Source organism: Mustela putorius, unplaced genomic scaffold, assembly GCF_011764305.1.
Source record: "Mustela putorius furo isolate JIRA1106 unplaced genomic scaffold, ASM1176430v1.1 tig00003834_pilon_pilon_pilon, whole genome shotgun sequence".
Taxonomy (NCBI): Eukaryota; Metazoa; Chordata; class Mammalia; order Carnivora; family Mustelidae; genus Mustela; species Mustela putorius.
The window spans coordinates 39,056,378-39,075,994 of NW_025421987.1; the positions used below are offsets into that span (position 1 = coordinate 39,056,378).

The window sequence follows — 19,617 nt, forward strand, 5'->3', positions numbered from 1 at the left end:
GTACAAGTGGTCCCATGCCGTTCAAACCCATGTTGTTCAAAGGGCAACTGTATACATCTAACTCATTCTTTTTATTGATGCTTCTATATAAAAATTTATGCTTAATAGTAACTGTTTTCATAAAAAGGGTAGATCCTGTATACAGTTATTTTATCTAATATCCATATTTCTTGGAGATGCTTTGATATTAGCATATAAAGGACTTCCTCTTTTTTAAACAACTACATAGAATTCAAACTGTATAAATGTGGTACAATTAATTATTTCACCAGTTCTCCGCTGAAGAATGACCATTTAGGTTATTTAAATGTTTTGCTATAAACATTTATCTCTTGAACACAGTATTATCAGTATGTGCTGCTCAGTTCCATGAACCAAAACTTAGGATTCCCTTTGAAAAATAAAGATTACTATTTCCATTATGATATAGTATATGCATACTTTTCAAGATTTAAAACTGGAGAGTAGTGGAAGAGAAGAAAACCTATAGTTCTAGCATTCAGTCATTAATATTTTGTTTCCTTCCATTCTTTCTTCTGTGCATTGGTTTGTATTTTAGAAGATCCAGTTATTGAGCATTTTTCAGGATATCACGTGGGGCATTAAAGGTGACACCTTCCACTAGGCATTCTTCTAATGCATAGTAGCTACAGCTGCTGGTGACATTCTCCATTCTCCCTCCCCTGGCAAGAGTGGGTCATATTTCCATTTTTCCTCCTCAGCATCTTATTTCCCCTTCTTTCTACTGATAACCTTGCCTCAGGAGGAAAGAGAGTTTTTCTCTCCTTCTATACCCAAATCTACAGAACTCCAGTTGCCGCATCCCATCCTCTTGTCCATGAGCAGTGCTCTGCCTGTAGGGAGATTACCAGCAGGTGTTAGTGGGAGACTCCATCCATCACCCTCCAGCATCCTGTTTTCAGTTTCCCTGGTCAGCTGGATCGTTCCCATCTGCACATGGTCCTGCAGCGCGCTCTCCTACATTAAAGCACCCACACCATCCACATCCTTCTCCTCCTGCCCATCTCTCTCTCCGTCTTTCACAGTCTGGCTTTTTCAGAGTTGTCTGCTGTGGCTGTCACTACGTTATCCTTCATAACCCATTCACTTTTTTAAGGTTTTATTTTCACCAAAGTGGCTCCTTCACATAGTTAACTTTTCTACAAGGTTTTTTCAGAAAAACAGCAGTCCCACTATGTACTATGCCAAACACAACAATCTTTAACTCTTTTAGTTTCTTTTTGTGTTTACCTCCATTAAAACTTTCCGTTTTAGACATGGCCTTTCGACCTCCTATTATGGAAGACAGAGGTTTTCTTTTCTTTCATCTCTTCTTGTCCTCTTTTCTGATTCCCCCATCCTCCCAAGGAAGTTATAATTTTGGTTAGATCAATATCCAGTGTTTGCTTTGTTTTGATTAAGATTTCTATTCTGAGCTGAGCCATGGAATAAACCATGACTACTTTTTCTTTTCTGTGCTTTTTCTTATCCTTGAAATTGTTTTATGACAATTGATTAGTTTATTGTATTATTTATAAGTATCTCCTCTCCTACAGCACTGCCTCTTTTAACCTTCATTCACCTCAGGGATTCTATGAGTGGAGTCTTCTGGCTGTCTCTAGTCAGGCCCGGAGGCCCTCTCTGCAGGTGCACAGCTCTCAGCCTGGGGATTTCTGTTGAATACCCCCTCTGTTTCCTATATCCACAATGTTTTCTGCTTTCTTGGTTTACTCCTTTCTTTTAATGGAGCACATCCTCTAGTAGCTTCCTGAGAAAGAGAACGTGGAGGTAAATATTTTAAGACTTCTCTAGTGTGAGAAGTTTTTATTCTGTCCTTCCCCTTGATTAATAGTTTGGCTGGGGATAGAATTTTAGGTTGGAAACAGTGTTCCTTCAGAGCATTGCTCCATTGTTTTTCAGCTTCCAGTGTTGAGAATTCTGGGAATTCTCTTTTAGTTCTGGGAAATATTGAGTTACACAGTTGATGATCTTGTCCCCTCCACTCTCCCTCTTCTGACTTTCTAGGGCTCCTGTAATTCAGATGTCTGCCTTCTTTTGGACAGGCTGTCTAATCTTCTTATTTTTTCTTTCCAGCTTCTGTCTCTTTGCTTTTTTGTTCTGCTTCCTCAGAGTTCCTCAACTTAATCTTCACATTCTTCTATCTTTCAATTTTTGCTAACAAGTTTTTAATTTCAAAGACCTATTACTTTCCTGAATTTTCTTTTTTTTTAAAAATACCATTGTGATCTTTTAAAATGACTATAGTATCTTCATCTCTCTGATCTTATTACTGAAGGTTAAAAATTTTTCCCCTTCTTCTTGCCTACTTGCTTTCCATCAAGATCCTTTCCCCCTGTTTTGATTTCTATCCTTAGAGTAAGAGGATTTCACTGGATGTCTATAGTTTTTGGCTGTCTACTTGTGTGGATCAGAAGCTCTCAAGCTCTTAACGTGGATTGGGTTGATGTACCCTGAACTTCTCTGTAGATCTGGCAGGGCTGTTGGTTGAGAAATCCTGGTATCACTATCTTTTGGTCCTTCCTCTTAAATTGGTCAGTTTCCATAGAGAATAGCTTTCCAGTCTCCATCTGAAGGATTAAGGGCTGGCTGCCAGCATTTTAGGAGCAGTGTGAAAGTAAGAGGGATGCAGGAGGGTAGGGCATAGGATGGTTTCAACACCTTTTTTGGGTATAATCCTCATTTTTAGTCCTTTTCTCTTTATTCTGACTTAAACCATGGAAAACCCTGGGGCACCTGGGTGGCTCAGTTGTTGAGTGTCTGCCTTCAGCTCAGGTCATGATTCCACGGCCCTGTGATCGAGCCCCGCATTTGGCTCCCTGCTCTGTGAATCTGCTTCTCCCTCTCCCTCTGCCTGCTGCTCCCCCTGTTGTGCTCTCTTTCTCTCTCTGTCAAATAAATAAATAAAATCTTAAAAAAATTTTTTTTAATTAAGAAAAAAAGAAAAACCGAGCTTTCGTGTGATATAAATGACATATTATAAAATTCACCTTTTAAAGAATTTCTAGCATATTCACAAAGTTGTACAGCCATCACCACTGCCTAAATTCCAGAGCATTTTTATCACCCCCAAATGAAATCCTGTACCCATTAGCAGTCTCTCAACTCCTACAATCACTAATCTACTTTTTATATCTATAGGTTTGCTCATTCTGGGCATTTAGCATAAATGGAATTATTATGGTCTTTGTGACTGTCTCTTGTACTTAGCATAAAGCAAAACTGCTTTTTGCTGGTTAAAACCATCTCCTCTCCCTGGCCTAGTACTGCCAGGCCTTTTGCATTAGATTCTCTTCCCTTCTTCTCTACTTCCCATTAGGTGGTCTCATCCATTCCCCTTGCTTGTGCTACACATGCTATTGATTCCCAAATCCATCTCTCTTACCCGGACTTCTTCCCTGAGCTCCAGGCTCACACAGTTACCTGATGACTGGCATCTTCACCTGGATGCTAACGGGCCACCACTAACTGATCATGTCCAAAACAGAATTCAGTTTTCATCCTGAGCCAGACTGACTCTCCTCTACCTGACGTATTTCAGAAAATGACACTGCCTTCCTCCAGTCAAAAACTTAATGCCTTGTGGAATTATATATTTATATATATGATGATTCGTTTCAGTTCTGTATTCCTCACTGGGCAGTAAGCTCCATGAAGGCAGGGTTAGTGCCTTTCTGGTCTACCATTGTATACCCAGTGCTCTGCTTAGTACATACCCTGCATGTAATAGGTCAGCAATTAACATTTGCTGAATGAATGAACAAATGAATGAATATAAAGAAGCATAAAACAGAATTCTTGCTCTCAAGTTGCCTGTAATTTTATTAGAGAAATCAGATGTCCATGTGTATTGTTAAAAACCATAAAAAAGTACAAAGTTAAGTGTCAAGTAAGTGGTAAAACTTTGGGAGTTTAAAGGCGGGATGATTATGGAAGGCAACACAGAAAGGGTGGGGATGGGGAAATTCTAAATGGATGAAGACAAGGTTGAGCATAATAGCAACAGAGGCCTGCAGGGAAAACCAGATTCATTTGGGGGATAGTGGAGAGACCAGTGCAACCTGAGAAACCATTTAGAAAACCCATCTGCTGGAGGCAGCATGTACAGTGGAGGGAGAGGTGCAGGACCACAGCGGACAGGAAGAGCTTAGCAGTCATACCGAAGTGTTTTATAAATTCAGTCTTTTATTTGGGCATCAGTATAAACCAAACTATATTGAATATAAATATAAACATTTGGCATAAAAATAAGAAAAAATGTTAAACTGATTTTGAAAATTAATTTTGTTTGCAGTTAAAGAGCTCACTCATTATGCTTCAGAGAACTTTTGATCTACTAAATAAGAACAAGACTGGCGTGACTGTCGAAAGCTAGTGATCTCAAGGCCTGAAATTGTAGAGATACTTGGAACTAAAAGGGAACATCTTAAAGAAAACCAGAGGATGAAGCATTTTAACTGTCATCGGAACATTTCCACATTTGCTTATTATTGGTACTTCTAACATGAACATTCTTTTTAATAACACTAATTTGATAAGTAGTTTCTGATGGTTTTAACAATCCATTCTTCACTTCTTATACATAATTCCAAGCAGTGAATTTCTCCAGTGAAGCATGAAATATTTTCTGGATTTGAATTTCTGATACAAAAAGAAAATGAGACACTCTGAACTGATTTTTACAGTGAGGTTTAAAGTTTGATGCTTTATCTGTTAGCATAGAATCAGTAGGTGTCCAGTAGGCTGCTTTCCCAGTTGAGATACATTCAAGAGGCTAAAGAAGACAATAGAAGAATAAACCTTTTTATCATCATTACTTTTGAAGGACAGTTTTCAGGCATATATTATAACATTTCTCAGTTTGTGTACTGTAAATATTACAATGTCTTCACTTATTTAGCATGTAAATTCAATAGTCAAACCTTTTGAGTCTGCAGGTTGGTAATATCTGAAATATTCTTGAGCTATGTTGTATTTTTCTAAAGGAATAGTTGTTTCTTTTTCAGGCAGCTATCAGAGGTGAGATTATCTTGCCCCTTCATGTATCAGATGGTGGAAGAGTGAATCTGGAAGAGGAAACATATAGGATAGCAACACTCAAAATGAAGAACCATGTTCTGATTTTATAAAACAGAGGATTACATTAAAATCTGGGCATTTGGTGACAGATCAGATGAATACTTGAACTAAGCTTGGCTTCAGCTTAGCAGTCTTTCATGGTAGAAGTGAACCACCTGGTTGAAAATGATTTGTGGGTTACTTTTCAGTAGCCACATATGTCTTCATTTATTCATTCATGTGTGCGGCTTGCTTCAGGCGGTAAGTTATAACCAGACACGAACTTCTGGCTCTTCAGGAAAAACTTTTGGGGCATTATGTCCCAATACTAGGGCATTGACTGAAGTTCAAAGTCAGACAGACATTTTGGCTCTTTCATGAAAAGCTTTTAGGCATATATGTCTCAATACAAGTGATGTCTTTGGGACAAGAGAAAGGCAGTGCTGAATGATTTGTATATATTCTCACTGTTTGGACATGCTTGCCTTAATTAAATGTTTCTTTCTTTCCTCAGAGCCACAGGAGATAGCTAAAGTCTTTTTTGAGATGCCTGTAGAGAATGAAAATATTGACTTAATTACAGGGAAAATGGATTTCTCTGGGTGATTTCCAACAAAATTATCTTGGGGGTACCAGTGTACTTACCCGAGGATTTTTTTGATTTATGAAGTGTGGCTGTGAGTGAGTCACTGGATTATAAACTTGAAGACTTTGTTCTCTGTTAAATTCACAAAAATGATCAGTGGCAAGCTGAATATTTTTGTGATTTTCTTTAAAACCTGTACTTCATAAATATACCTCAAAGAAAATTACCAAAGTTGCTTTATAGATTAAGACTAAACATGTATGTATGTAGACTACTTAATTAATTGCATTTGAGCCTGTTGTGTAAATTATCAATAAAACCCAAAATGTCGTTAGTTGTAGTTTTTCTTTTTCCGTTAAAAAACAACAACAAAAAGCACAAATAACTAGAAACTTGCTATAGTGAAAACGTGTATATGGGCCTACACTTTTAAAAAATTTTTGTGCAAAAATAAAACCCAAAGAGGAGTCATTTCATTTCAAATATGCAGAGTGTTTCATTTCAAATATGCAGACTGTTGGGACAAAAGTACTAGGCCTGCCGGTCGAATGTAGAATCTGCTCGCCAGAAATCATGAAAAAGAACCAGCTTTATAAATGAACAGATCAGGGACAGCAATGGGCCTTTAAGGGAAGGCTGGAGAATTTGGGGGCGGTGCCTCGGTAACAATTTGCGGTGTTGATCTCCACCTAAGCCTGTTGCCCGCGTCGGAATGAAGACTGGACGACCCACGGGTCTCCACTGCTTGGGGAATCCTCCGGGTTCCCGGGTTTCCCGTCTTGCCGTCCGCACCTCCCCGGGCCGGGGGCTCTGGGGTTGCCCCGCCCACGTACCGCCCACAGGCACCCGCGGGGCAGCACAGGGGCCGGTCGGGGCGGAGGTGCCGGGCCAGCCCTGGGCCCCGCCGCCTGCACCCCATCCCCAGGTGCCGGTCCTCAGGTCCTCGCTACCTCCGGGCGCCAGGGCCTCGGGCCGGGGGAGGGGCCTGGCCGGCGGGCTCCGCCAGGCTGCGGGCGCCGCACGTGCGGGCGGGCGGGGATCCCCGGCGCCGGGGGCGGGGCACCCGGAAGCGCGCGCGGACTTGCCACGCCGAGCCGGCGGGCAGGAGGGCGGCGGGGAGGCGGGCGCGCTGCCCGGGCCGCGGCCGCCTGTGCTCACAGGTGGGCGGCGGCGGAGGCGCGGCGGAGCGGAGCCCGGGTCTCTGGGACTCCAGCCGTCACACCGAGAGCCCAGGGAGCAGAGCTCGGAAGACGCGTCCGCGCCTCGGGAGGAATCAGCCTTCCTGCCCTCCACCTGGGCCTCTTCCCCGGCAATCGCACCTCGGCCCCGGAACACAGGTAACTTCCATTCCAAGGTCATTCTTTGGGCGGGGCGGCGCTCGCGGCCCGCCCACGTCCTCAGTGTCGGCGGGGGCGGGAGAGGTGCGCCCTGCGCGGAGCGGGAGCAGCGGAGCTAGACGGCGACCCCGGGCGCTGCACGGGCTTCTGGTGGCCTCCCCGGAGCCGGGTGCGCGTACCGGCCCCGGCGCAGGAGCTTTTCTCCGCCCGCAGCCCAGAGGGCGAGTTTCCACCTGCACCCGGGCTTTGGGCGGGGACTGCTCGGCCCTCCGCATCCTGAACCGGCAGGTGAGCGCAGCCGCCCGCGCCCCGGCTGTCCCGGCCGTGTGGTCAGCTGTCACCATGGAAACCGCTGGTACCCAGACGACGCCAGCCCTGGTGGGAAGGGGCGGTGAAGGCAGCTGGGAGCCCCTAGAGCTTCCTGTCTGGCGGAGCCCAGCAAGAAAAGCCTGATGAAAATGAGACTCCCCCTCCCCCGCTTTCTTTTCCTGTTTGATTTCTCAGGCGTTGGCGGATAATCAGAGACGTGGATGTGTTTACAAGATGTGAGTCGTGTTGTTTACACCTTTCCCTACTGAGGGCTTCCTACACCTCGTGGTGACAGGTGGAAATCATGACACAGAAGGGCAGTATGAAGCCAGTGAAGAAAAACAAAGCGGAAGAACCTGAATTGGAGCCCCTGTGCTGCTGCGAGTACATTGATCGAAATGGGGAGAAGAACCACGTGGCTGCTTGTTTGTGTGATTGCCAGGATCTCGATGAAGGGTGTGATAGGTAAGGGCAGAGCGGTTCATGAAGCTGACCCTACTGGCTCTTTTGAGAACTACCATGCTTGCTTGAAGTGTAGCCATCCAGAACACTAGATTTTGTTCTTGATGCTTTTTCTAAGGATCTAGAATTGAGAGCTGTCTTCTGTGTCAGGTGTGAGGCTTTTGTGAAGGTGAGTTACTCAGTAGTTCACAACTGCACAGCTGTCTATTCTGCTCAGTTTAGAAGGACATTATTACTTTTCACTTAAAGGGACAAGATGATGGAGAGAACATGCAAATAAAGGGATAGTGGCAAGTTAAGTGTATAAAAAATAAAGCGCAGAGCAGTAGAATCTGTACATTTAGGAATTTATTTATTAAAAAAAATTTTTTTTTAAAGATTGTATTTATTCATCCGACAGAGAGCACAAGCAGGGAAAAAGGAAGAGGAGAAACAGGCTCTCAGCCGATCAGGGAGCCCGATGTGGGACTCGATCCCAGGACCCCGAGATCATATCTCAAACTGAAGGCATCGCTCAACCAACTGAGCCACCCAAGGGCCCAGAATCTGTACATTTAAAGTGAACACATTGGTGCCAAGGAGAACACATTCTCTGTGCTCTCAATGTCTCGAGATTGACTACTTGAGGCTGGACTGGACCTGGCCACCAAGGGTCTTAAAGGTTGAAAGTCATGTTCCTGCTGTTGGCATTGGTCTCACCCCTTGTCCCTTTCCCTTGGAGGAAATCCAGCAGCAGGCACTTGCCTGCGCTGGGCTGGCTGTTTTCAGCATGGGCAGTGATACTGTCTTGACCGATATTCATTGTATTTGGCTTTTATTTTCACCGTTCTCCAAAGGGTTGGAAATTAATATCCCAAAATGATTTTTCAACATCGGGGGAAAAAATTTCTTTACCAAACAGTAATAACGAGGTTTTAAACCATCTTCTAAATAATTATATACCTAAAATTTTGTTGCCATATGGGAAGCACAATGTGGGAGGAGAATAAGGATGTTGGAAATTTGGCTTTTCCCATCAATAATTACTTCCGGTTAAAAAAGTGACTGTAGCGGCATGTTGCTGACTTAAAGCTTGGTGTATTCATCTAGACGTGAAAAGTGTCTTAGGACCACTGTACTTCCCTGCCAGAACCCTGAAGACCCTGTAGACCTTTTGTAATTCTTCCTTAACAGTGTCTTTAGTCTTTTGCAGGTATTTTTAAATGGACTTAGTCTAAAATCTATACGGAGAAAATGGAGCACTCTGCTTTAATGAATGGAAAAATGATGCTGTTTCCATAAGCCCCATCACTCGAGACCACAGCTCTTCCATTAACCTCTTTCTCTCTTCTAGCCCTTGAGACCCAGGCTGTCCCTGAGCGCTCTCGCCTGCTCCCGCCATACCCGTCTCAGGAGATAGGCTCCCAGTCTTCCTTCTGTCCTGTTGCTCTGTTGACTCCCATGTACTTACCTTCCCTCATGGCCAAGTTGTTGCCTTACTTTTCTAAATTGTTTGTCTACATCAAGAGTTACCATCCCTTGTTTTGCTAGCCTAAGTGTGCAAACATGTCAACAAATACTGTGGGCCCACGAAGCTCAGTCATTTCGCTCTGACTAGTTTGCTTTCCACTCTTCCTCACACAGTATTCCTCCCCCCGGGCCCTGCTAGACTGGTGACTCCCCCGACGCAGGACAGGTGTGTGCTGCACACGTCCAGCTCCACTGGAGCACCTCCCTGCCTCCTCCACCCCCCACGTGCTAGCCCGCCATCGAGGTGGGGCACAGAGCCCACCTTTCTCACAGAGAACCGCCCCCCCCCATGATTCCACCCAGCAGCGTGCATTCCCCTCAGCACGCCTTACGGTGTTTGGCCACAATAGTTCACTGGGCGATTTTGCTGCTTTGTCTCTTCTCTGATCCTTCCCAAATTCCCATGGTGTCTTCACAATTAAATTATGAATTTTTTTTGAGGATCTTAAGTCTCTATTCTCTCCCCAATCTGAGCAGTACATGCACAGAATATGTGTTTATTCCTATGTTTTTGCTTCGTGGAGAAATAGTGTTAACGGTTCCATTTCTAAACATTATTTTCTCTTTGTGCTCTTCTGCATAGATGGATCACGGGTAAGTCCGTGCCGCCGGAGACCTGTGAAAGAATCATGGATACTATTTCTGATCGCCTCCGAATTCCTGGGCTCAGGGGAGCCCAAAAAGTCAACATTAGCATCCTCCCCCCACTCATCCTGCTGCCCGTCTTCCTGCGTGTGGCTTCCTGGCATTTCCTCCTGGGGGTGGTGGTTTTGACCTCCCTTCCTGTGCTGGCTCTGTGGTACTATTACCTCACTCACAGAAGGAAAGAGCAGACCCTGTTTTTCCTGAGCCTCGGACTCTTCTCTCTGGGTTACATGTACTACGTGTTCCTGCAGGAAGTTGTCCCCAAAGGGCGTGTGGGGCCCACTCAGCTGGCTCTTCTTACCTGTGGGTTATTCCTGATACTCTTAGCCTTGTACAGAGCCAAGAAGAATCCAGGCTACCTCAGAAATCCAGCAAGCAGTGACAGATCTCTAGGCAGCAGCCTAACGGAAAGCCTGAGCAGAGACGGGCAGGAGAAGACCAGAGGGCTCCCCGGTGCGGAATCAGCTGGCAGCCTCAGCAACCGAACGCCCAAGGATGATCTTAAGGGCCCTTGCAGGGCGTCGGCTGGAAGTCCCGCCAAAGTGAAGGAGGACTGGTGTGCCAAGTGCCAGCTGGTGCGGCCGGCCCGTGCGTGGCATTGCCGGATATGCGGCATCTGTGTCCGGAGGATGGATCATCACTGTGTCTGGTAGGTGGGAAAATTTGGAGGCTTGCAAAGTGGAAGGCCCTATAAGCCCCGGGCCCTGTTTGATCTTCTTTTGTGCCGTCCAAAAATTTCAGTCGATCCCAGCTTCACACCAGCAGATATTTGTGGGCTGGTATGAAGTTCCCACTTAGTCATCCGTTTTCCCAGTTTCGCAAATGTAGTCCCTTCAGTCGTTTGCTGGAGGGCTCGGTTATTGTTGTTGCTATTTTGCTGTTCCCTTCCGAGCCGCCCCCCCAGTGACTTTCTCCTTTATGAAAGAGAAGTATTTGCAGTGAGGTGATTTTTTTTTTTTTTTTTAATAAAAAGAATGCATCAGAATCAATATAGGCATAGTTCCCTGTGCTGTGCCTTTTGAACATGGAGCTCAGGAAAGTGTACCATATTTGTAGGGGACTTTGTCCCCTCCCCATACGTCTTTCATTGTTCTGATGACTCCTAGCCCGCATTATTGAGGGATGGCCGTGCCAGGTAGATCCCTGTTTTGTTATTTGCTCTTTGCAGAGAAATGGGCTTTCGTAGCGCCTGCCAGCTGGCCAGCGCCTAATGAGGGCATGCAAGGCCCTTGCGATGTGAAGTGCAACTTTCAAAGATAGTGTTGCTGCTTCGCTGTGTGCATCCAAAAGGGGCATTTACTCAGACGTGAATGCTGTTAAGTAGCATATTTGCCACTCTCTAGCTCTTAGCTGTCACGGCACTCGTGGTGAGTGAAGTCGGCTTTCCATGGCTGGGGTTCTGTCATGCCGCGTACCCTCCTTCCCCATAGAAAGGGACAGAGGGGACGGAGAGGGTGCAGCAAGGCCAGGAGGGCCTTGGAGAGGACCTTAGGTGGGGGGCTCGAGCCAGGGGCAGCTCTTGTCTAGGACTTTCTTTGGGAATACGCAGGTATTATCACTTTCAGATTTTAGCTTCTGAGTCTTCATCATGTATTCTTGTGCGTACGTGTGGGCACGTGTTATGTGCTCGTGTGTGTCCGCGTGTATGTATGTGTGTGTGTGTGTGTGCGCGCCCGCGCACGTGCCCTCGAGAGCTAGTTTGCAGAGGGCCCGACAGCTCTGTGTAAAAGACGACCTCTGCCCCTGGGGCCCCCTGGTGTGCGCCCTGCCCAGCACATGGCCACGAGACAGAGCTCCCTCCCTGACACGTAGTCTGCATATTACCGAGTTCTGCACCCCACCCCACATTTCTAACTTCTTGGGATCTTTGTATTAATATATGAATTTAATACGTATTTTCCCCGAGTGTGTAATACTTAAGGTTTTTAAAGTTTTCCTTACTGATACCATCCTTTTCTTCTCATGGTGGTTACAGTGTTAACTCTTCATGGTTGGGTGATAACGCATTACGATTTAGAAAGATGTGTTAGTCGGGTTCTGCTTTTTACTCAGTTTCGTCCTAATGATACGATTTCACTTTGGAAACAGCAGAGAACACAAGACTACACCTCTCAGTGGGCAAGTTTTGCATTCCCTAAAGTTGAAAAAGAGGAGAACTTACTTTTTAATTGCTGAAATTCGCATGATCTCTGTTTTTGAAACTTTCTTGTTTATTATGTGCGTTAGATGGAAACGTTTTTCCTTTTTCATTGAACCCTAGTTGATCTACAATGTTATATTATGGCGGGTGCACAGCGAGCGGTCACTCAGCATTTCTGTTCATTATGCAATGATCACCATGATGAATTTCTCTTCTGTCTATATCAAGAACTTTAAAAAAATGTTTGCTTTTTCTTCCCCCTCTGCTGTTTTGAGGATAAACAGCTGTGTTGGAGAATCCAATCATCAAGCATTTATACTTGCCCTTTCGATCTTCTTGCTCACCTCGGTGTACGGGATAACACTGACCTTGGACACCATTTGTAGAGATAGAAGTGTCTTCACAGCTCTCTTCTATTGTCCTGGAGTCTATGCAGATTACAGGTGAGATGTGACTACCAGAGCACCAAGGTCCAGAGACGAGGGAATGGGCGTTGCTGTTAAGGCAAGGGGTCGTGCTTTGCTGGTAGGTTAGGAGTCTTCAATAAATAAGACAGGTTATTGGATGCTGGGTATCTTTGAAATGGACAAAAAAATTGTGCATTTTTCTAGGGTGATGTCAAAAGGATCCTTGACCCTGCAGATAGGACTGGGCTCACTCAGGGACTTCCGGAGTCAGATGACCCCTTGCACGCGCATGGTAGCAATGGTGAACTGCCAGCCGTAAACCAGCAGTCCCAGGGAATGTGCAGCATCTGTTTTGTCATAAATGATCATGGCAAGTCCTGGCGTGATTGAGGCTTTCTCGCGCTCTCTAGTCCTGTCTTGATTTATTGCTTCTGGCCCTTTTGTGGAGCGCTCACAATTTGTATAACATTTCTTTACTTTTTAACCTCTATTGGTTTGTCCTGTTCTACTTTTTAAAAAATCACCACTCATGATTACTGTGGTATCTAGGTCAGAATTTCCTCTGTTAGGTTGGGGCACATTTATACATTGTGAAGGTCTCCATGCCCTGAAGGCAGCTGGGGCTTTGCCACCGTGAGCCCAGCCAGCCCTTCCCCAGATAGCTGTGGGCCCCCTGCCTGTGTTCCTTGTGTCCCCCCTCCACGTTTCCTCTGAGGCGGATGCTATGTGGTGTCTGGTGACCCCCGTCTGAGCGAGGACAGCACTGCCCCCCCAGGGTCCTTTTCTTTCTTATCACTGTTTGTTCTCGGAACAGCCCCTGCTTTGCCCACCTCGCACCCCTGTGAAAGTATTTCTTAGTCTGTGGATAGATGATGTCGCCATTATAGATCTGGATATTTGTGCACGTAATTAGATGTGTCCTCCTCCTTGGGCTAAGTTCCTTTTCTTTCTGTATTGAGAGTGTTAGTAGGTTGTGAAGTTCTGTAGTCACACCGCGCGTGATAGATATCCTACAGCAGAGTGTGTCTTTGTGTCACTAAGCACAAGTTCTGTGGTCTTGCTGTGGGCCACTGACGTGGAATGAGGAACACAGTTTGCCATGGGGGTCCACCCTCTGGCCAGGTGCCTCACTTCAGCCTGCCGAGCCCTGGTGTCCCTCATCTTTATGGTGAGGTCGTTTTCTCTGAGTCCCTCTCAGCTTAACAAATAAAGATTGGGGATGGGTTCCTTTCCAGCTCTTCATTTGCAAATGTTAGAAAATAATCTTTTGGCAGACGTTCATATCAGCAGCCTCTCCTCCTGTCTTGTCCTGGGTGATGCTGTTTGGCTGGAAGAAGCTGGACCTGAAATGTGACGGGTGCTCCTACCTAGCAGGATGTGGTGTTGGGGCTTGTGGTCTCCCCGACGCTCACCAGCACTGTGCTGAGAAGAGTGGAGACGAACAGCGTTAGCACTGTCCCTGCGTCCCCACCCACGGCTTCCTGGAGGACGTGGATGGGTGTCGCGGTGCCTTCGTTTTCCCCTCAGCTAAGAGCGATTTAGGAATTGTTCTTCATCTGATAGAGTTTGAGTGCTGTTACATCAGGCACCGCATTGCTTGTGCGGGAGATACGAAAGGCAAAAACGTCCTTGCTGGGAAAAGAGGCAGCAAGAGCGACAGCATAAACCAGGACATGTGAGTGGTCACAGGTTAAGCACTTTAGTGTTTGGGGTGGAAAAGCATCTTCTGATTGGGATAGCTGGGGAAGGCACCAGAGTCCTTGGTGACGGGGCCCACGTGTGTCAGACGTGAGGGCGGTGCCCGGCTTTCTGACAGAAACGACTGGCCTGCTGACCCGCCCTTTGTCCTTCCAGCTCGGCTCTGTCCTTCACCTGCGTGTGGTACTCCGTGATCATCACGGCAGGCATGGCGTACATCTTCCTCATCCAGCTGATCAACATCAGTTACAACGTCACCGAGCGGGAAGTCCAGCAGGCCCTGCGGCAGAAGACGGGGCGCCGGCTCCTCTACGGGCTCATCGTGGACACAGGCCAGTACAACCGGGGCTTCCTGCGGAACTGGCACCAGTTCTCCACCCTGGGCAGCCACCCCTGCCACCACCCCGCCGAGGACATTGTTTGAAGTGCCTTGCGTGTGGCCCTGTGAGGGGCGGCTCCCCCCACCGCTCCCTCCCCTCGTACACGTCGGCGTCCGTGCAGGGTGTGCGTTTTTCTCCCCAGTTTCTGAAAGGCTGTCTCGGGCCATGCTCAGGTTTAGACACAGGACTGGGAAGAAAATGAACTGTTCTGATTTCACCTTAAGAGATTTTTATATCGAAGCAGTAAAAGTAGAGCCATTCTTTTCCAGTCACCTTGTTCACAAACTCAGTCGCCAGGGGCGGAAGAGGTTGTGGTTCCCAACACACAGATTGGTAGAAGCCATTCCCATCTCTAGTGGGGAGAAAGAGTTTGGATAAGGATTGTTCCAATCTCTCTTTCAGTTCCTGATAGCCATGTGACCCTTTGTTGAGTCACTTCCCTGAGTCTCAGGTTCATCTGTGATGTGAGGTACCGCTGCCTGCCTCGGCTGCCTCGCGGTCGTGAGGGTCGTGCGAGGGACGAGGTGTGTGGTAAGCACTGGAAAACGACCGAAGCACCCAAGAGGGGTGCAGTATTATTAGAAAAACTCAAAAGCTGAGAAAAATTTGTGTAGGTCAGAGTACTGAAACCAGAATTATCCGAGTAATCCATTGTCAGCATTTCAGAATGAAAGAAAGCTGAAATACCACATCGTACAGTTGTGGTAATTTTTTTCTCTGACTTAAGTATTAGATGCTAGCTACTCAAACAGGTGAGCCGATGGGTTCTCACTGTCACCAGATCCTGCAGGGACAGTCGATAACAATTATAATTATCAGTTAGTATAATATACAGTGGTCATGAGTTTAGGTGATGAGCCCTTTGATTTATCTCGTTTATTCTATATTTATTGTTTGGATTTACTTTAAATAACTCCAAACTCCAAAGGCATTATTGTTTTCTTCCTCTTTCCATGTTTCACCTGGGAAGGTGCTGCACACTTAGGATGAGGCTGGAAGAGAGAAACAGCCAGCCTCTGGGGGAACAGTTTACCCTCTTTCCTGGGTAGGGTTAATATCAAGGGCTTTTCCCCCTCATGTAAGTAATGCAAACGCTACAGTGACAGCACTCTGTTGCAAAAATCAGTTTTGTGGCATTTATATTCTTCTGGCATGAACTCTCTAAGGGGTGGATGGACATCTTCTGCTTGCACGTTAACCTTTCATTCACCTCGCCCTAGACAAAATATCTCACTTGGAGAGAAAAAACAGGGTATATATGGTTTCCACTAATTAATGGATTATGATTCTTCCCTAGCTCTTCCTAAAATCATAAGTTATCTTTTTTATCATATCTTGAAACTGAAAATGTGTAAAGGATTAAATATTTATAGAGAATGGGTCTGTTCTGCCTTAGACTTAGGATGAGGCCATTTCGGATAGGAAAAATACCCTCTTGAAATATTTGGTTTTATTCATGTTCTCATTTTGCAGTTCCAGAGAAAATTCACGAGTCCTTAAGTTTGCTTTGGTTTATACCTTAATATTGGGGAAACATTGCTGGCTTTTTCAGTCTGTCTGTGCATGCTGCTGTCATAAGACGTTTATAAGTGTTGAGAGGAAATACTGCTACTTCCTGCGGCTCTGTCCTCTGCTGCTGGCACCGTCCCTGTCCTGCCGTGAAAACAAAGCTGTCCTTAAGACAGTCACCACACTTCTATACAGGCTCATCGCTGCTCTCCTCTGACATGGATCGTAAGCGGTGAGAGGCTCCGTATTCCACTGGGATGAGCCACAGAGCAAGTCTGGGGATGTTAGCAGTCTGTGGTTTCTACAGCGATGCCCTTGCTCTAGCCCAGAGTCGAGCATTCGTTTGGAACTAACATTGGGTCTGGTAGAACTAATTCCTTCCGGCTGGGTTTGTGCGAGGAAAGAGAGAGGAATAATGTCAAGGGAAGCACATATGGCCAGAGCTCTCTAGTCATAGTCTCTTGAATGCAGATGTATAGCCAACTCTGATTGTCTCAGAGTTGATGATAGAAGTTATGGAAACAATAGTGTAGTCAGTAATTTCAGCCTCTTGCCAGATCTTTAACAACCATCCAAATATGACATGACCAAGATGAGTAGTACCCAAGAGGCCACAGTCGTGGGGGAGAATTAGGAACGACCGCCATTTTTATAACAGCACACCCCTCATGGTTGATCTACATGGGGCCTCTCGGGCTCCCTCACCTGCGTAAGGACTCCCTTATGTTTGTTAGTCCAGCTGGTTGGGATGAAGTTATTTGTTTTATGTTTCTTGAGATCATGATCAGCATTTTACAGAAGAAAGCTCAAACTTTTGAAAAGCTCCATGGTTTTATGGGGTTAAAAGCCTATTGAAGTATTTGCACCAGAAGGAGCAGCAAATGGGGGGCTCTTTGTGAGCAGGGTTTCTGTGGGCCCCAGGACACCCTAAATCTAGGCTCCTGGGTTCTTACACCTTTTTATGACCTGGAACTATTTGAGGAATTTTGTCCTTTTAAAGAACAGGGCCTCTGTGAATGATTGAGTCCCAGAGAAACCTGTGGTGGCGGAGGTGGTGGCCGTGGGGGGAATTGCTCTGCAAACCTAAAAACCGGCAGTTTGTTGGCCAGAGGCCAGCCTTCCCCCATCCAGCAGAAATCCCTCCCCCCATGCCCTTCTTCCTCAGCCTGTTTAATAGACATATTGATATGGAGCTTTAGCAAACCATCCACTATATTCTGACCACTTACATGCCTTTGTGTACTATTCCTGGGGAAGAGAAATGGGTCCATTCACAAGATTTAAGGGAAATAGTTGAGGATCAGGATTGCATGAAAGGAGAAAAGTCCTTCAGTATTTAGAATTATTTTTAAATGATACCCAAAGAGTACTTCATGGTTATAGCTGGGCCTACCTGAAATGAACTGACCATTAACAAGCCTTAAGTGAGTTTTGGGGACACTGCTGGTCATCTCACTTCAGCCACCTCTGTGTCTGCTTAGGATACTGGAACTCTTTGCCATTCAAGTAGCATTGTCCTTTGGTGAATGAAGTAATTGTTGTCTTCCACTGTGCCACCTGTCTAGCAGAGAGACTGCTGCAGACTTTCTCTTATGCAATAGTCCTTCGTACTTCTAATATTTTTAGTAAGAGAAAATTTTCTATACTAGAATCTTCCACTGCCAGAAAACACAATGCCAGTAAGGTTCACTAGAATACTGACCATCTGCTTCATAGACTCTCTAGTATATTTCCTTTGGCTAGGACATTAGCTTTTTACTACAAAGCTCAACTAACAAGCAAAAATGTGACATCTAGAAGCACAGTTTTAACCAGGATGTTTAACAGTGTTTTTTGAAATTTAAGGGTCTCTTTAAACGAGGTAAGTAGGTTTATAGGACTTCATTTTAGCCATATTTAGGTACCCTGCGTTTGAAAAAAGAGAATTTCCTCAAACAAGCAAGGGAGGATAGAGATTTTTGCTTGAGGCACCTGTTTGGAATCTGGTTTTCTCATCAGCAGCGTGGCAAGTATGCCGTTTTTTATTAAACACTGCCAAGGCGATGCCAGGAAGGAGGAGAGCTATGCTTAACTTAGTGCTGAACAAAATTCCTTGTGTTCTTGTGGGTGTTTGCTGTGATGAACAGAAACTTTCTGCAAAATCAGCTAAATGTAATCCTGTTGCTGATGGACTGCTACCCCACTCGAGCTGGCACCAAGTGCTTTGCTGTAGTAGCAGCAGCGGCCAAGGACTGAATGGTTCATGGAGACAAATCTTTTAGAGGTTGCAGCTATTTCCAGCTATTTCTGAGTTGGGCTTTTGACTTACTGCTACTCTAGCCTTCCTGGCAGCACCTTGTCTTCTAGGGAATTCATACTTCAAAGGCAAAGCTTTAAAACCGGAGCCAGTGGACTCTAGTTACCGATGCAACAAACATCCTGCATTTCTTCCCATGGCACCACTGACACAATGCCGTGTTCTAGAACTTGCAGGCTCAGGCTGCTCTGATCCCATGGTCTGGGTGATTCGATGATTTCCATTGTTAGGGCTTTTGGGCCTTTTCATTTGATTACATTTCTCAGTCTGTTAGGCTGAAGGAAACCCAGGAATATTTAATGTTCAATATTTAATGCACCTGGCCCAGCAACATTAAAGGGGATTCTTGACGCCAACTCTGGAGGCTGCGGGCTAGACATTTTGCACTGTTTTTATACTTGTATTCGTATCCTCTTATCACCTCAGATCAGACACAAGGCCTTTTAAATGGAGATTTAAAAATTTAACTGCCATTTATGTAAAATAATGTACTGTGACCAAGTTGCTTAAATGGAAAATAAAGTGCTTTCTTTAAAGGAAATAGTTGGTGTTTATTAGTGTGTTTATTAGCATGTCTCCTGAACTCTCTTGCTTTAAGGGACATCTGTGTTAGAGCCGGGCTGCTCCTCTGGCTACTGAGGTGTCCCCATCCTTCGGACCTCAGGTACCCTTGGCCCTAAACAGTCCTTTTCCTGTTGGTTACTTTGTCTAGTTTTATAGGCCAGGGATACTGCTTATTTGGGCATTTTGTTAGCAGTAGTATTCCTAATCCTGTCTTTAGGATAGCCCAGCAAGAACTACAGGTGATTTACTAAGCGATCTTCCTGTGGGTAAGTAGGTAAAAAAGGGCGCCTGGGTGGCTCAGATGGTAAAGTGTCTGCCTTTGGCTCAGGGCATGATCCCAGGGCCCTGGGATCAAGCCCCTCATTGGTGTCTGCTTGGTGGGGAGCCTGCTTCTCCTTCTTCCTCTGATTGCCGCTCCCCCTGCTTGTGCTTTCTCTTTGTGTCAAATAAATAAATAAAATCCTTAAAAAAAAAAAAAAGGAGGTAGGTAGACAGTCCTCATGGGCCCAGTCAGAATATGGGCTGCTAAAGACTCAATGGCTAAAAATAAAGGAAAGCTTAAGAGAGGAAACTTCAGCTTTATGGCATTTCTTTAGGCCCTTGGCATGTTTACTTACAGGATTCACCCTTCCTTATCTGCAGGCTTGGCAGGGATAGGAACTTGGTATTTGATATCTGGGGGTTGATGGTAGCCGGTAC

At 45.6% G+C, this 19,617-nt stretch overlaps 2 protein-coding genes across 9 annotated transcripts in view; both read left to right on the top strand.

Moving 5' to 3' along the window:
- The window catches only part of GRAMD1C (GRAM domain containing 1C), a 90,934-nt gene extending 84,938 nt beyond the window's left edge, over positions 1-5,996 (top strand). For all 5 annotated transcript variants that reach the window (XM_045088405.1, XM_004761415.3, XM_013060948.2 and 2 more), the window contains one exon: positions 4,313-5,996. In XM_045088405.1, coding sequence (XP_044944340.1) covers positions 4,313-4,393 — 81 coding nt within the window. In that variant the 3' untranslated portion in view covers positions 4,394-5,996. The remainder of the gene's footprint in view (positions 1-4,312) is intronic.
- An 868-nt stretch (positions 5,997-6,864) lies between these two features.
- On the top strand, positions 6,865-18,895 carry ZDHHC23 (zinc finger DHHC-type palmitoyltransferase 23). Of its 4 annotated transcripts, XR_200105.3 has the most exons (6): positions 6,865-6,999; positions 7,504-7,773; positions 9,863-10,573; positions 12,340-12,507; positions 12,676-14,146; positions 14,326-14,463. XR_200105.3 is itself a non-coding variant. In XM_004761419.3 (5 exons), the coding sequence occupies exons 2-5, from the start codon at positions 7,613-7,615 to the stop codon at positions 14,591-14,593; spliced, it is 1,308 nt and encodes a 435-aa protein (XP_004761476.1). In that variant the 5' UTR covers positions 6,865-6,999; positions 7,504-7,612; the 3' UTR covers positions 14,594-18,895. The 4 variants fall into 4 exon arrangements, 3 of the variants coding, with proteins under 3 accessions (XP_004761476.1, XP_004761477.1, XP_012916403.1); XM_004761419.3 differs by lacking the exon at positions 12,676-14,146 and having other exon boundaries at positions 14,326-18,895; XM_004761420.3 differs by lacking the exon at positions 12,676-14,146 and having other exon boundaries at positions 12,349-12,507; positions 14,326-18,895.
- Positions 18,896-19,617: the final 722 nt, after the last annotated feature.

Bases quoted from the DNA above. Each gene is read 5' to 3' on its own strand.
- ZDHHC23 (XM_004761419.3), top strand. From the start codon at position 7,613: ATGACACAGAAGGGCAGTATGAAGCCAGTGAAGAAAAACAAAGCGGAA. The intron at 10,574-12,339 runs GTAGGTGGGAAA...TGCTGTTTTGAG, and splicing joins ATGGATCATCACTGTGTCTG to GATAAACAGCTGTGTTGGAG. The intron at 12,508-14,325 runs GTGAGATGTGAC...TTGTCCTTCCAG, and splicing joins GGAGTCTATGCAGATTACAG to CTCGGCTCTGTCCTTCACCT.